A 12596-nucleotide genomic window follows, 5' to 3' on the forward strand; every position below is an offset into this window, starting at 1 on the left:
TCTCCAAAATAGCACGTTAACTTCTTCTGCTAGCTTTCACATGAGGACTGTACACAATTAGGTTGGTTTTCATTCATTCAATTTCATGTGTTTTCTAGAAATTTTTTTCTTCATTCTGACTCCTGATGTTCAGTTTTCAACTGAAAGCATTTCTATTTTTTATGCAGTTGTAGGGGCTGGAGCTATGGCTCAGTGAGTATAATGCTTGCTGTGGAAGCATAAAGATCTGAATTTTGCTCTCAAGAACTGACATAAATGCCAGTCAGGCATGGTGGCATGTGCCTGTAACCTCAGTTCTGGGATGCAGAGACCTGGAAGCTTGCTGGCTAACTAGTCAATAAAAAAGTAAGGTTGAGAGTGATAGTTGATAGATGGTAACTAAAGTATATCTCAGACTTCCACATGTGTGTATGTGTGTGCCAAGATTTCTGCCCTCATATTGTTCTTAGCCTCTTCCTTGTCCATAGATAAAGGAAGCAGCCAACCCTTTTGGAGACAGGGTCTGGTTCTGGAGATAGAATTACCCTCATGCTCAGGATCCTCTTGCCTCAACCTTCTGAATGCTGGAAAGAGCATCCTTTCACATATTTATTTTCCCTGTGTATATCTTCTTTAGTGAGGACATTGGCCTGTTTTGTTTTGTTTTGGATTTTTGAGACAGGGTTTCTCTGTGTAGCCCTGGCTGTCCTGGAACTCACTCTGTACACCAGGCTAGCTTCAAACTCAGAGAGATCTCTCTGAGTCCTGTCTTTCAGTCTGCCTCTGCCTCCTGAGTCCTGGGATACACATTTTAAAATGTCCATTTGTGCCACCCTGTCATGTGTGAGATATGGAGGTCAGACTGCAACTTTGGTTGCTCTTCTTTAGGCTCTTTCCACCTTGTTGTAAGTCAGTGCCTCACTGGGACCTGGGCCTTGCTGATGATGGACAGTGAGCATCAGAAATTTCTGCCTCCTCAGTGATGGGATTACAAGTGAACATCACTGTGCTTCGTATGAATATGGCACACACATATACATACACACAAACACACCACACGTGTATGTCTGGTGCCTGTGGCGGCCAGAAAAAAAGCTTCAGATCCTCTAGAATTGGAGTTCCCGATGATTGTGAGCTGCCATGTGGATTCTGGGAATTGAACCCAGGTCCTTAGGCAGAACAGCCAGTGCTCTAAACTGTTGAATTATCTCTTCAGCCCAAGACTTTTAAATAATTAACACTATTAAGGCTGGGGATATTGCTCACTTGTAGAATATAGACCTTTCCCCTGTCCATTCTGGCATGTCTCTTGGTATCATCCTCGTTCAGCTCATGTTTAGGCATCCGTGTTGGTGAGATTTCATAGGTATAGCTTCTCTGACGTTTCTAGGAGACACAATTACCCAGCAAACTTCCTGTTCCTCTGGCCCTTGCAGTCTTTCCATTGCAATTTTCTGCAGTCATCCCTGAGCAAAAAAAGTTAATAGATTTTTGGGTTTGGTAAAACAATTATCATTATCCATGTAGTGCTATCTTTTATGAAACTAATGACATACTTAAAGTATGTGGTCATAGTTGTTATTTCCAACCTCAGAAACTTTGTCAGTTTGTTTTGTTTTGTTTTTGAGACAGGCTCATTGTGTAGTCTTGACTTGTCTGAAATTCTCTGTATAGACCAGATTGGCCTTGAACTCACAGAGATCCATCTGCACCTACCTCCCAGTAGGTGGGGTTAAAGGTGTGCATCGACACACTTGGTTTCTTTATGTTTTTTTTTTTTTGCCTTCTTTCCAACCAACCAACAAATATGAAACATAGGTTTTTTTTTTCAACTTTATATGAATAGTTAAATTTTGACTGTGTTTAATTTCATAGATATTTACTGTTGTTGTATGTGTGATTTGGGATTTTAAAGTAAATATTTTCTCATGAAGAAAGATGTATTGGGGGATAACTGGGTTGATTAGTGGCGAGGTCCTCAGAACTGAAAAACAGCAGCAAAAATATAATTACAGGAAGTCCTTGATTTGCCCATAAGCTGTGTCTGGCAAGCTTGAACCAGGTGATTGTTTCAATGGTAGGGTGCATTCCAACAGTCTAAGACTGCTGCACCAAGTCCATTTTTAAGCCATAGCTTAAAAATAGGGGTTGGAAAATGGGTGATTATTTCATGATGTCAAGTAGGTCAATTTAATTTCCTTCTACTTTCTTGAGGTCATGATAGCCGCCCTGTCTAAAGCAAAAATAGTTTCCCACTCTGTGCAAACCTGCACTTTTCTTACGGTCTTTCTGGCATGGCAGTAGTTGTTTAGCTTGTGTAAAAAGGTTCAGAGAGACCCGAGGAATATTTATCAGTTTCTCAGGAACCTGTCTCCATCTGTTTCCTTTCCAGGGCAATAATTCTTCCACATTGCTTCATCTTTGGTTTTGTTTTATGGCTTTTGCAAACATTGCCCTATTAAGTTAATCATTTCGATGCTGTGATTAGCCCTGGAACCCTTCCTGACTTGGCTGTGTAAGTGTGACTGCATCTGAGCCTTAGCTCCTTTACTTTAAAGGAGTTTACCATCCTGATTATTATGAAGCAGGATTGTTGAGAGATGTATGTGAAGGTTTTCAGCTATGCAGTACGGTAGGACTCCGAGGTACCTGTAATTGCTCGCATTTGACTTTGTAGAGATGCTCTGACTAGTGTAAGAGTCATAAAAAGGACAAGTAAAGCAAATGGCTTTTCCTTAATTTGAATGTTCTGTGCTGTTTTGACTTTACTAATATCTCTTTTAGCATTGACTCCTAATTTTGTAGGAATAGCCATGAGAAGAACAATTATGCTTTAAAACAAACCTCCTACATACTTAACCTGTTTAATCTGGAATCCTAGTCCTTCTGTAATAACAGTTGTCTGATGAGAGAAAGTTAGCACTCACTGTTTTGAAAACAGATTGAGTAGTAGGGTTTATTTTCATGTTGAAAGCTCACACAATTTAAAAGAAAGGGATGTGTGATATGTAATAACAGTGGCTGGTACTTTTTCTGTCTGTTTATATTGCAGTGAAAACAAATGGGTAGGAAAATTTAAGTTAATTTGAAAATATTGTGTAGCTATGCTGGAGGGAACTAATTCAGTGTTGTTTGAATCACTAGAAAGTATTCATTTGTTTAACTAAAAAGACATCGTGGTTGGTTGCTTGGTTGGTTTTTGTTTTTTTTTTGAGACAGGGCTTCTTTGTGTAGCTCTCACTGTCATAGAAGACGTATTTTTTGTTGTTTAATTTAACAAAGCAAGCATGTTTATAAAGCTCTGATGTTATAGATATGGGTGAGTTGGACTATTTCTATGTTTGAGTTTAGTGTTAATCTCACTAAATTGTTTCCGTGTCTGTAACTCCTAATTTCCATATATTTCCTATGTCTTTTTCACTGTTTTCTCCTAAAATGGCCCCTTTATTTGTCTGTAAACATTATTATAGGGCCAGGCATAGTGGCATACACCTCTAATCCTGGCACTTGGGAGGCAGAAGCAGGAGGAGCTCGGAGTTCCAGGCAGCCAGGGCTGCATAGTGAGACCTTATCTTAAAAATCATTGTTAGTCTGAGGCAGAAGGATCATGAGTTTGAGGCTACATCAGCCTAGGCTAGATAATAAGACCGTGTCTCAAGAAAAAAAAAACAAAACTAAGGAGTCAGGCATGCTACTGTGTGCTTATAACCTACTTTGGAGACTGTGACCACCTGAGAATTTGAGGCCAGCCTGGGACAAATAAGACCCTATCTCAAGGGGAAAAAAAATCCAGTTGTGAGTATTTCATGCTCCTAGTTCCAGCACTTGGGAGGCTCAAAGATGGGGATATTTCTGTGAGTTTGAGGCCAACCTGTGCTACATAGTGAATTCAAGGTCAGTCTGGTATACATAGCAAGACCTTGACTGAAAAAAAAATTATGAGAGGCCTGTAGGAAGAGAGGATCGTCTACAGCATACGTGTGTGTGTGTGTGTGTGTGTGTGTGCGCGCGCGCGTGTTCACTATGCAGCGTAAGTTGAGCACCTCAGTAGCTGAATTGCCCTTTTGCTTTCCCGTTGTTCTACTCCTTTGCCCTTTCCAACCTCTGTGTCTTCTTAAGGATGCATGCACATAAACACAGTAGAAAATGTTGTTTTATCTTTTTAATTTTTGTGTCCTTCTAAGGTATCTCACCCTCGATCCTGGGCTTCCTGGCTTTATCTTGTTGCTCTGGCTCTAGTGCAGAGTTTTTCGGCCTTTGTGCTGTTGGTCTTTGAGGCCAGATAAGTTTCTATGAAGGACTTGCTTCGCCATCACAGGTTGCTTGGTAGTGTCCCTGGCCTGTATTCACTGAGAGGCCAGTAATCCTCCCCCTCACCTCTATGTCCCACTTCCACTGAGAATCACTTTTTTACTTCACTCACTTTAAACTGCTGTGTCATTATAAGAGACCTATGTTTTCTGTACCCATGGACGGACATGGACATTTAGGTTGTTTCTGGAATGTCAGTTATTAGGAAGACTCTTTCAGTGAGGTTTTTGTTCATTCTCATTCTCATACCCCACCCCCTTTTTATTCTTTCTGACAGGGTCTCACTTAATAGCTCTAATTGTCCCAAAACTCAATATGTGGACAACATTGGTCAAACTTAGGGCAGTCCTCCTATCTCTGCCTTTCAAGTGCTGCGATTACAGATGTGAGCCACCTCATAATGTCTGTAATTGTAATTTATATTAGCCAGATGAATTAGTCTATATCAGTGCCTTGTATGGTCAGACTGTAAATTTTGCCTGACAAATTATACTCAATTATTCATTTTAGTTTATATTTCTTTGATTGTCATAAGGATTTAAAAAAATCTGTCTGGATGTAACTGTATCCAAAAAAAGAATTGAATTTTTACTATATGAAAATTTATTAAGAATCCAGAAACCTTCAAATCATGAGGCCTTATATTACAGGAATTTAAAACTAGTGTTTGTGCTTCTGTGATGAACTTTAAGAAGTGGTTTTAGGCTGAGTCCATGTTGGGTTTTGTGTCAGAAATGATGGTCTAGTCATGATGCTGTTCTTGTAGAAATGCCATTGCTGTCCGTGTTTAGGGAATGACTAAACTATTTTAATAACTAGACATTAGTCCCTCAGTGTCGTTGAATGCTTTTCTCAGAGTCACGCATTATTAATAGCTGCATGTCAGGCCTGTCTCTTTGATATTGTGATTTTCCAAAGCTTGCATTTTTTTTGTACCATATGAAATTGCTTATATGCTATTTCCTGAGCCATTTTACTAAATGCAGTGCAAGGTTACAATACTTAGTCCTTTTATACTTAAAGACATTTAAAAATTTAAAGGTAGGTATAATGTGTATTACAAAGTCAATTAGATTTGTATATGAGTCCATATATATGTATTAGCAGTAAAAGGGAGATGGATTCCTTTGAAGTTTTGTGTGTAAGGTTCAATTGAAATAGAGTTTTGAAAAACAAAGCAAAAGAAAAATGTATACATTCATAGTTTCTTTGCCATACTTAAATTGAGATGTAGTGGGAAATCCAGCTTCATTAATGTAGTTTTCATTTATATTCAGACATTTTCTTCTGATCTGCCTAGTATGTAAATCCCATACATTTAAAGGGCCTGTCTTAGTTTCTTTCTGTGACAAAATACTCAATAAGAAGTAACTTGAAAGATTGATTTGATTCGTGGTTTGAACTCATGAAAAGATGCTTAACATTACTAGTAATTAGGAAATCTGGATCAAAACCACCATGAGATATCTTTTCGTACCTATTAGAATGGCTAGGGGAGAAGTCAGAGCCAGGATAATTTCAATTTTTAGGATGATTAAAAATAAAAAAAATAAAACATAAAATAAAAATTTCTCAAAAAAATAAATGAAACTAAGCCCACTCTACACATATACCATAAGGAGCAGTTAGCAGCAAGTGTCTCTGAGGAGGTAAAGAGACTGGCATCCTCATATACTGTTGGTGGGAATTCACAGCGAGACAGCTGCTTTGGAATATACCCTGGCAGTTCCTCAGACAGTTAATCAGAGTTATATGATACAACATGCCCACTCTTCAGTATTAAGTAAAGGAAATCAAAATTTATACCAACATTTATAATCTCAGGATTTATAAGACCCCAAAATGGAAATGACTCAAATGTCCATCAAAATGGATATTTTTTTCAACTGTAAAAGCAATGGTGTATTGGTATGTGCTACAATGTGAATTAAAGTTGAAAACAAGCAAAATGAAAGATACTGGTCATATATTACATGCTGAGTTTGATCCCCTGGAACCCATATGGTGAAAAGACAGAACTAATTCCTACAAGTTGTCCTCTGACCTCTCCTGTGTACATGTGCACACATAAGCAAACACGCACTTCCCTCCCCTCTTATTTATTTGACTCTAATTGTTACTATATCTTGAACTATATCTAATTGTTACTATGATCTTGAACTATTTTTTAAAATATTTTATATGGATGGGTGTTTTGCCTGCATGTATGTCTGTGTACCATGTGTGCCTGGTGCTCAAGAAGGGCAGAAGTAGGTGTTGGATCCCCTGAAACTTGAATTACAGATGGCTGTGGATGCTGGAAGTTAAATTCAGGCTTTCAGGAAGAGTAGCCAGTATTCTTGATTGAATAGTTCTCTCTCCAGTGCCTGGCCTTAAATTCTTTATGTAGATCGGGATTTTTTTGTTTTTGTTTTGTTTGTTTTGTTTTTCAAGACAGGGTTTCTCTGCGTAGCCCTAGCTGTCCTTGAACTCACTTTGTAGACCAGGCTGGCCTGGAACACAGAAATCCACCTGCCTCTGCCTCTCGAGTGCTGGGATTAAAGGCGTGTGCCACCACCTCCCGGCCAGGATATCCTCCTGCCACAGCCTCCCCAAGTCCTGAGATTACAGGATGCACCACCACACCTGTTGTCCACAATGCCTTTTGTGAGCTAGTCTTGGAAATTATATTTTGTCATGTGCATTATAATCTATTCATTGACAGCATCACCAAGTCTAAGACACACTCATGAAAGGAGTTGAAGTCTGTCTCTCGAAGGGAGAAGAGTCTGTGAATGTGTTATAAACACACTACAGCAGTGGTCTGCACTCTTCCTAAGGCTGTAATCCTTTAATACAGTTCATGTTATGCTGACCCCAACCGTAAAATTATTTTTGTTGCTACTTTTCAACTGTAATTTGATACTGTTATAAATTGTTATATAAATACCTGTGTTTTCCAGTGGTCTTAGGTGACTCCTGAAAAGGGTCACTTGACCCCCAAAAGGGTCACAATCCACAGATTGAGAACTGAACTGCTGCATTATAAGATAACAGAGAACTTTGGTAAGCAATGAGCAGAGTCAATAAGCAAAGTTTGGAGCTGCATGTTAGAAGATGGGGAGTTCTATAGAAAAAAAGAGGGAAGGAGAATCAGGCTGTTTGTGTTGAAGGCCTTTAAGTTGGCATTTAAGCATGGTGTTGACATATGCCTTCATTACAAAGGTTACAGACTTAAAAGGGATCAGAAAATTAGCTAGGCAGATTTCTAAAAGAGTCACCCCAAACCAAGAAAATAGCTAAAACCAAAGGCCATGAATAGCATGTGTGGTGAATGGTTGAGGGTCAGAGAGGTCAGTTTGAGGTGGGCAGATAGGGGAAATTATGTAGGACTCTATGAATATTACCTGGGATAATATGTTTCATAATCAGGAAAGTAGTTTATAAGGGCAAGTTTCTTATATTTTGCTTACTTATTTAGTGTGTGTATGTGTGTGTGTGTGTGTACATGCATGTGCCTACATGTAGATGTCAGAACAATTGTAGGGAGTTGTTTCTGGGGTCTTGAACTCAGATCACCAGGCACAAAATCCCCTTACCCACTGAGCTATTTTGTTGGTCCCAAGGCAAATGAAATTTATTATTTGGAGTGTTGTATGTTTTTTATTAGCTTAGCCATAGAATCTACTTTCTTTATTTAATCAAAGGTTGGTTAAAACTTTATCCTCAACAAGTATAAACAAATGCATATTTTATTATTAGCACATTTTCAATTGGAGGTGTGTGGGAAAAGGTAAGTAAAGATTATTTCCATGGTTAAATTAATGATTTTATTGTCTCCAACAGGAATGTAAAGACATCAAAATGGAACCAAGTGTGGATGCAAATTCAATTACTATCACTGTTGAGGGAATGACATGTATTTCCTGTGTCCGGACCATTGAGCAGCAAATTGGGAAAGTGAATGGTGTCCATCACATTAAAGTAAGTTATTCTCTGTAAATTAGTAAGATGCCATCAACAAGAATTCTGTTAAGAATAGCTTCTAGGACTGGAGGTTGGCTTAGTGGTTAAGAAGAGCACTGACTGTTCTTCCAGAGGTCCTGAGTTCAATTCCCAGCAATGGCATGGTGGCTCACAACCATCGTAATGGGATCTGATGCCCTCTTCTGGTGTGTCTGAAAACAGCTACAGTGTACCCACATACATTAAACAAACAAACAAATAAATAAATCTTTAAAGAAAAGAATAACTTATAATACTGGAATTGAAGAAATCATACCAACACCTTTGACAAAAAAGAATGCTATTACACTGTTAACTCCAATATTAAATAATCTACATAAATACTTATTATCATTTATAAGTCTTACTGCTCCAACTACTACTACTAATCCGATTAATTCTGTTTTAAGGAAGGAAAGTCAGACATTGTTGAGGCAGGAGTCCAGGAGTCTATAGACCAGTCTGGATAGCATGAGCAGTCCAAGTCTACCCCCAAAAAGCAAAGAAAAAGGACACTGTTCACATATGGACTCCAGTGTGCTAATATATATGTGCTTTTTGTTCCTCCTAATTTCTACCTTTTCATTTGGTAAAGGGTCTTGTTATGTAACCCAAAATGGTCTTGAGCTCAGGATCCTCCTGCCTCAACCTCCCCCAAGGGCTAGAATTTTATGTATATAGACCATGACCAGATTTACTTTTTTTCTTTTAAAGATTTATTTATTTATTATATGTAAGTACACTGTAGCTGTCTTCAGACACTCCAGAAAAGGGCATCAGATCTCATTATGGATGGTTGTGAGCCACCATGTAGTTGCTGGGATTTGAACTCTGCACCTTTGGAAGAGCAATCGGGTGCTCTTACCTGCTGAGCCATCTCACCAGCCCCCAGATATACTTTTAACTTAATGCTAGATGAAAATATATAATCTCAGAGAACGAGCTAGGAGTTTATCTTTTATAGCATGGTGGCCATTTTGTGAATACGGTTGATATGAAATATATAGAACATTATACATCATTATTTTTTAACATTCTTTGAGCATTAGCAGCTTTTTCACTACTCTGTGCTTGCAATTAATGTTCAGGTCATTTGCCTTTTGGGCGGCAGTATTGCAGTTTGAACTTAGGGCCTTGCACATGGTAAGCAAGAGCTCTATCACTAAGCTGTATGCCTAGCTGGTTGTTCACTTTTACTTCTTTTGGGGGTTTTGAAATGAAATTGTGCTAGGCTGGCCTGGCAGTCTGGGGCCTAGTTGTACCTCAAGCTATAAATCTTCTGTCCTCAGTTTTCAGAATGCTGAAGCTTAGGCTGTTAAAAAGCCTTTCCAACACTGTAGGGGGGCGCCTGTGGCTGACCTTTCTATTTTTGGGTATTATATTTCACTTTGGAGGTAGCTAGCAGGGCAGGGTCTATTCGTGTAGCCAGGCTTGTCATGGGCTCATAATATAGCTTAAACTAGCCTCAAAATTTGACTTATCTGTCTCAGCCTCCTGAGTGCTACGAGTATAGATGGGGGCCACTCTGCCTGCCATTTGCTTGACGTTTTCTTAAGAGTATTTTTCATTGTTTTGTTTGTTTGTTTGAAACATGGTCTAGGTAGCTCAGGCTGACCTTGAATCTGATATGCATCCAAGGCTATCCTTGAACTCTTGATTTTCCCACTTCCAGTCTTCCAAGTACTAGGATTACAAACATAAGCCATCTTGCCTGACTAAGAATACTTTAATGAAGTATTTTATGAATTTATTTAAGAATTTATTTAACAAGTATTTCAGATATACAGAAGTAGAGAGACTAGTGCAAGAGACCCCCACATCTAGGCTAGTCCTTGCTGTTTGTTTGTGTGACATTGTCACAAGTTGGATTTGGTCAGCTGTTGTGATCCTGCTGCAGAGTTAGTCTAGACCTTCCTGTCTATTGTATGTAGTAAGGCAGAGCCCCTGACTAGTGCATTATAATTACTAGTATATCTCTATGCTGATGGCCATTTCTACGCCTGTTGTTTGTTTTTTTCTTTAAATTTTTATTTTATTATTTTTTATTTAAATTTTTATTTTATTATTTTTTGTATATGGGTGTACCATGCACATGCAGTGCCTTTCAGGCCAGATAAGGCCACTGGATTCTCTTGGACTGGAGTTACAGATGGTTGTGAGGGGCCATGTGGGTGCCAGGACTTGAACTAGTATCCTCTGGGATAGCAGTCAGTTCTCTTAAACACCGAGTCCTCCCTCCAGCCTCTGTTTTTTATCTCTCGTGTTTTGAGACAGGCTCTCTGAAGCCTAGTCTGGCCTGGAATTTGCAGTGATTCTCCTGCCTCTGTTTCACAAATGCTGGGGTTAGAGGTGTGTGTCACAATGTCTGGCTTCAAGCTTAATTTTTTTTAAAAGAACTAAACACACATATTTCTGTATGTGTGATATATGAATGTATGTGTCTCTGTACTCATGGAAGCTAGATGTCTTCATGCCACTGTCTTCCTGAATGCTCTCCAACTTGATTTTTTAGGTAGGGTCTCTTAGAAGCCTGAAGCTTACCAGTTGGCTACGTTTGCTAGCTAGCACATCCCAGAGAGTCTCTTGTGTCTTTCTCCTTAGTACTAGGATAAGGGGTGTATGATATCATACCCGAATATTTATGTGGGAGCTGGGAACTGAGTTTGATAGGGGTAAGACTCCAAACCAGGGGAGCTATGGAGACAGTTCAATTGTTCCTGTTGTCGTCGTTTAGACCCTCACTCCTATCTCTTGTAGCCTTCTGAGAGTCTCTGCACTGAGATTAATTTATCTCATTTCACTATTTTCCCACACACCCATACTCTGCTGTCCTGCAGCTTATCCATAGAGGTCAAGGAAATGAACAAAGAGCCCCTTTCTTGTCAGAGTGTTAAAGATTCCTGGGCGTACTTGGGAGGAGGCAGGACAATAGTTAAGATGAGGCTGCCTGGGCTTTATAGCAAGTTCCAGTTGAAAGTGGGCCACATAGCAAGACTCTGGCTCAAAAACAATCTGTTTGAAGATTCCTATTATAAGAACAATAATATACAGAACTGTTTTCTTAACTATTAAGCTACAGATTGTTTAGACTTGAGCATGTTTATTTTTACTGCTGGAGCTTAATAAGTTAATTCCAGTATGTAGTATTCTTGCTGGATTTTGTTCTCATTTGTACAGTGCATCTGACATCTTAATATTTGTTTTCACTGTTTAAAAAATTACCTCATAGTGATGGTTGTTGTATTTTTGGAGGTTTTCTGTAATTTTGCTTTTATGCAGTGCTCATTATAATGCTGTTAGAACATAAATGCCACTTTGGATTTTGATCAGCTTGTTTCAATCCCAGAATGCTTTCCTGTGAGCAGTTGAGATCCACATGCAAACGTTGCATTTTTAGACATACTACTAAGAGCAGATGTTTTTGAGATGGGATCTCACTCTGTGGCTACAGTGCATAGCTGTAGCTGGCCTCATACTTGTGGCAATCCTCTTGCCTCAGCCCCTCCCCCCCCCCCCGGGTGCCACTATCACAGGTGGAAACTTCCAGATGTTAATATTTTAAAAGGAGCTTTGTCCAAATATACACCCAATTTAGCACATAGTTTAAAATTGAGGATTCACCAGATTTCTTTTTATGAACATATCTCTATTACATTGGATCTAGAAGTTTTGTGTATCCCTAGATTATATACTTGGTCTCTGCTTCATCTAGATCCTTAACTACTTAATCACCAGAGATGTCAGATGGTTTCGGTTTCTCAGAGAAATACAGGATTTATACATTATTGTCTATATAATATTCTTGTTCCTGATTCTTCTCAGCATCTTGAATAGACTGATTTGTTCTCTTTATTTTGATTATGAAACATTGACTAAGTGGCACATCATGATTCTGTTTGAATTTCCTCAACTCAAGAGACATGTGAGAATATTCACGTGCGTTTGGATTCTCTTTTTAAAATAGGAATCTGTAGGTACTTTTTCTCCATCTCTTTCCTACTCTTGGTTAGAGCAGATGGAACAAACTGTGAGTTCAGGTTAGTATTTGCCTAGTGGAAAACTGTCCTGCTGCCCTGACTCCGATCAGCAAAGGTTAAGCAGACAGTTGTCCTTAAGCTTCCCTCCTGTCTTGCGATCTGTGTTGCCTGAAGTTTTCCTCCCAGAGGCATCCATGTGAATACCTAGGCATGCACTTACTATCTTTTTTGGGGGGGGTTGGTTTTTTCGAGACAGGGTTTCTCTGTGTAGTCCTGGCTGTCCTGGAACTTACTCTGTAGACCAGGCTGGCCTCGAACTCAGAAATCTGCCTGCCTCTGCCTCCC

The 12596-nt window shown here is 39.1% G+C and overlaps 1 protein-coding gene across 3 annotated transcripts in view; it reads left to right on the plus strand.

Moving 5' to 3' along the window:
- Positions 1-12596, plus strand: part of Atp7a (ATPase copper transporting alpha) — a 104398-nt gene that overhangs the window by 33804 nt on the left and 57998 nt on the right. For all 3 annotated transcript variants that reach the window (XM_021187687.2, XM_029534148.1, XM_029534147.1), the window contains exon 2: positions 8116-8253. In XM_021187687.2, the coding sequence (XP_021043346.1) occupies positions 8134-8253 (120 nt within the window). In that variant the 5' untranslated portion in view covers positions 8116-8133. The remainder of the gene's footprint in view (positions 1-8115; positions 8254-12596) is intronic.

This window comes from Mus pahari, chromosome X (genome assembly GCF_900095145.1).
Source record: "Mus pahari chromosome X, PAHARI_EIJ_v1.1, whole genome shotgun sequence".
NCBI classification, from domain to species: Eukaryota; Metazoa; Chordata; class Mammalia; order Rodentia; family Muridae; genus Mus; species Mus pahari.